This window comes from Quercus suber, unplaced genomic scaffold, assembly GCF_002906115.3.
Source record: "Quercus suber isolate HL8 unplaced genomic scaffold, Cork oak 2.0 scaffold_263, whole genome shotgun sequence".
In the NCBI taxonomy this organism is placed as follows: Eukaryota; Viridiplantae; Streptophyta; class Magnoliopsida; order Fagales; family Fagaceae; genus Quercus; species Quercus suber.
In genome coordinates this window covers 59109-63974 of record NW_027069719.1, presented here as the reverse complement: position 1 = coordinate 63974, position 4866 = coordinate 59109, and the positions used below count along the sequence as shown (strand labels likewise).

At 36.6% G+C, this 4866-nt stretch overlaps 1 protein-coding gene across 1 annotated transcript; it reads right to left on the bottom strand.

Annotated features, from left to right (window-relative positions):
- Positions 1-695: 695 nt before the first annotated feature.
- LOC111994182 (15-cis-zeta-carotene isomerase, chloroplastic) lies at positions 696-4398 on the bottom strand. Its single transcript, XM_065781315.1, has 4 exons — positions 3823-4398; positions 1988-2134; positions 1672-1881; positions 696-1197 (listed from the first exon to the last, which is right to left on the bottom strand). The coding sequence occupies exons 1-4, from the start codon at positions 4255-4257 to the stop codon at positions 862-864; spliced, it is 1128 nt and encodes a 375-aa protein (XP_065637387.1). The 5' UTR covers positions 4258-4398; the 3' UTR covers positions 696-861.
- Positions 4399-4866: the final 468 nt, after the last annotated feature.

Below are 4866 nucleotides of genomic sequence, written 5' to 3'. Positions count from 1 at the left end.
TGGCTGCTGTTTTAACACTTCACATTTTTTTAGGTTCAATTATACTTTTTTGCCTAACTTACATTTTTAAGTCTAATAAGTCAATGAAAATAAACTTAACACTGCCCCAGTACGGCTGCTGTTTTTCTCTTTCTTTTTTTATTTTTTATTTTTATTTTTAAATTTTTTGTTGTTGCTGAATACTGTTTTTTCTTCTTATATAAATGCATAACAAGCTTTTGATATTTATAATAATAAAAAAATAAAATAAACCAGAACAAAATAAAACATTAAAAGGGGAGAAAAAACTGAATATATCAAAGGTATTTTCCTTTTTCTACCAAAGGAGGTCCATCCTTCAGTCAGGTCTCTATTCAGATTACAGGCTTGGCTCTCTTTCATCTCTCTTTCTCATTCATTCCCTGGACACATCTGGTCAAAAGTTTTAGTACTACCATTGCAATATGCTGACTAACAAAAATAGGAGAAAAAATAAAATAAAATTATACACATGTATGGATTCTTTGGACCAAAATTTCAATCATGAGTGACAATGCTTTTATATGCTCAAGATGACATTTGCTTCTAAGCATCCAAAAGAAGAAAGATGACGTGTTATCGTACATCAATTATATACAATTCCAAAATCGTGTGTCAACTAATACAAAGATCAACCTGTATCCATCCCACCAAATAAAATTATAGACATGTATGGATTCTTTGAACCAAAATTTCAATCATGAGTGACAATGCTTTTATATGCACAAGATGACATTTGCTTCTAAGCATCCAAAAGAAGAAAGATGACGTGTTATCGTACATCAATTATATACAATTCCAAAATCGTGTGTCAATTAATACAAAGATGAACCTGTATCCATCCTACCAATGAAGCCTGAAACTTGCTGCTTGCATCAGTGGGTGCGCAAAATATGCGCCTAATGTCAATGCTGTAATTGTCAAATATGGGACTCGAATAAATTCTTTGTAGTAATCTTTTGGCAACTTTTGTCTGCCATCCAGTATTGCTGCGAAGGGAATGACGCTTGTTCGCTTTTTGACATCTTCAAAAGCCTCCCCATACCTTATAGCTAACCTTCTATCTCCATTCCAAACACCAAATAGATGGTGTCCAATTAATCCAAGAGAGGCTGCCACTGCCACAGAGTTCCCAATCCAAATAGTGTGAGCCAGGCACCACATTACTTGTCCAACCATCTGAAACGAAACACAAAACCTTGATTGTCTTGTTAAATGTTTGTGGTTGGGTAGGTATATTAAGTGTGTGTGTCCAGATTTTTGTTGATGAAAAGCTATTTAAGCTTTCAGCAATGAAGTTTCTTTCGTATTGTTGTGCTGGAAATGCATTAGGGATGAAATAATTGCATTTATCCAAACACCCTTATAAGAAGAGAAACTGGGTGTCTTCTACCATGAAACTTATGTAATTACTTTTGTCTAAACACCACACATCATGTTTTCTGGCAAGACATCTATCTAGTGATTTTCCAAGGCCATGGAAAACAGTGGTCAAATAACTTATTGATTGATGGAATAGGATCACAGGTTGATTCTAGGCTGTTAAGATCACCAAAGACAGAAGCAGCATTCCCAAATACATTATATCTTCCGAATTCTCAGCAAAACACATAAAAGTAATGGCCATTGAAATCAAGATGATAGGTCTTATACCTGTGGGTGCCTTGTGATTCTCATAATCCCAGTTTCCCAAAGATGCATTTTAGGCTTCTCAACTGCCGCTACCTCTAACAGATTAAAGGTTGATGGATACAGGAAAAAGAAAGAGATAAAATTAGAGAGCCACACAAGCTGGTGTAGCCCAGGAACACTCTGGAGCTGCCACAATTGTAGTCCACCATATCTGTGGTTGATGAAATACACCTGCATGATAAAAGTCAATAAGACCGAACGAAACAAAAGAAACAGAAACAACCATCAAAATAAACTTGGAGGAAGAGGTTTTTGTGCTTCAAAAGAGAGAACTCACAACAGTACTAACAGCCAATGGCAGAGATGTCCCAGCAAACAAAACACGGAAAGCTCGTTCTCCAATGAGTTTCTCACCCACATCTCGGAGGCTAGCCAAGCCACTGTGGACAATGGCAAAAATGAGAATAAGGGTCAACATCACAACCTGCAGAAGAGAGGTTCAAGGCTCAGATTTTAAAATCAAAACCCAATGAGAGTTATAAGATTCCTGTATAGCTATTTCCAGCATAAGAAATCAAAAGAATGAAAGGCATACTATAAAAATTACAGGACAATTGGATTCCCTATCTTTATTGTGAGCTGTTCTGGAAAACTAAAAGCATATTCAGTAAGAGTAACAGAATGAATTTGTCATGCTGATTTTTTTTTACTTTTAGTTTTTTTATTTTATTTTATTTTATTTTTATTATAGCCTTAAAAGGAACTAAAACGATGGACATACACAAAGTATTTAGTCCAACTGGAAGAACAAAGCTCTATGGTAATTTTGAAGCACTCCCTCCAAAACTTTTGACTAGTAAACACTAGAACACCAGCATCCACTCATAGTAAGTAGATGCAGTGGACATACCTCTACAAGAAAATAAAACTGTTCCATTTAAGCAGAGGGAAATGAAATCAGCAAGTCCAAACCTGAACTTACTAAACAGTGAAGATTCTAACAATACAGGGGAGAGAGAGAGAGAAGGGGGGGGGGGACTACTTAAAGTGTTGTGACTTATTATATATATATATATATATAGTTCAGAGAGAGAGAAGGGGGGGGGGGACTACTTAAAGTGTTGTGACTTATTATATATATATATATATATAGTTCTTGAGGTGTTGAGGATTTTGCACAGCTCTTTTGTTCCAATATTATCTTGGGATAAAGTCAGGTTCTTTCTAATGGATAAACTAAGTAAAAATTATACAACACGAATATCTCTCACCTACGAGGCTGCCACACATATTTATCTTTCTTCCTAGCCCATGCAATCAGAGTGAAGTGAATTAATTATCGCATAAGAGCAAAGTTGTTGCAAGCAATGAACGATTTTTAGACGTTATAGCTTATGAGTGACATGTTGGGATTATTTCAATTGACGCAATGTTCTAATAACACAAAAATGAAAAATACAAATTTTATGCAAGGATGATGTTAGAAGATAGACATTTGAAGGAACAGAATCAAGCATGCATCTTTTGGAGACTTGAGACTTCCACTATAGCATGTAATTTTGTATGTATGTCAAAGATCTTGCAACTATAATTATCTATTCAAGGAAACACTTGGAGAAAGCCTTGAATACATGACTAAGATAAGAACATATTTCATAACCTTATATGGGTATAACAAATTTTAGGCCGATCAAATTATTGAATCTAAGATGAACATTATAAAAAAATAGCATAGCCCGTAAGTCTCAGCATTTGATAAATTACTGATTGTCCCAAAAGCCTAAACTCCTAGGAAATGGTAAATTTATTGACTTAACCATTACTTTAATACTCTCTCCCACCTATGGGTGCAGGCTCTCCTTTAACAAGTGGGGCTCAACACATCGGATTTTTAAACGGGATGTAAAGCTGAGACATGGTTTGAATTCAATATCACACACTCCCGATTGTCGCAAAAGCTTAATGAATTTCATTATTACTAACTATTATTCCAACAGCTTTGGCCACAACATCATTATCATCATATTCCAACAACTGGGTGGAGATTATTAATCTAATCTGACATTAAAATTCAGTTTACTAATATCATTCCCTACGAATTCTCAGCAAGCAAATAGATGGAAAAGCGTAAAAACTCAAACGAAACCCACAAAAAAAGAACAGAGAACTGACCTCAGGGCTGTCAGAAAGTTCCGAAACAGCATGGATAAACGCGTTGCCGAGACCGAGGCCAGAGTTATCAATCCAAGCAAAGTCTAGCACGAACAGAACCACTCCAAGAACAAGAGAGAAAAGTAACCAAGAAGATATCTTCTGCCGAGACAAGTCAAAGAAAGCCGAGTCCTCACCCACCACCAAAGCCTCATCCTCATCATCTTCGGAGGTCTTTTTGGCTGTGTCTCCCATGGAAGTTCGAAGCTGAAACTTGGAATTGCGAAAAGAACAGCAACGAAGTTGTGAATTACATGAGAGAATTGAGGTTGGGTTTGGCCTAGGATGATGTCTGATTGTGAGGTGGGTTTGGTTTTTGGGAGTGAAGAGGTGGTGATGTGGCCGTGGTGGAGAGAAGGGGTTTGACAGCAATACACTTAAACTGGTTGTTGCCATTTTTTGGAGTGAGGTGTTCAGTAAGAGAAAGTGCGTTTGGGGTTTTAGCACTTAGCTTTTTTAGTTGACACAAAAGAACCCATAGGTGAAGAAGAGTATCTGGGGAAAGTTTACGCTTTTAGTCGTGGGATTTGGATTTTCTTCTATGGGCAAAACTTAGATACAGTACCTTAGGTACAGTACTTCAGGTACCCCTTTTAAAATTATAACACCTGTCCACTTACTTAACAGCAATACTGCCGTTTCCTTCTCCGTTTATTTCTTTTCCTTCTATTTTTTTATTCCCGTTTCAGACTAAAGCCTTCAGACTCTTGAACTCCCGCCAAACACCTTTGCTCCTATCGTTCTCTCTCTCACTCTGTTCTTCTCTTTCTCTCTTTCTTTCCTTCACTCTCACTCAGATTAGATGAAATAGACGAATCCAGCTCTCTGAATTCTCTATCTCGCTCTGTTTTCGCAGATTGGTTGGCTAGCACGAAGAAAAATTCGTTGGTATGTATTGGCTGAATCTCATTATAGGTTTTCAATTCTAGTTGCTGGGTTTGTGTTATTTTGAGGTTTGGTAGAGTTTTTCTTTGTTGATTATGATCTATGTATCAATTTTTGTTA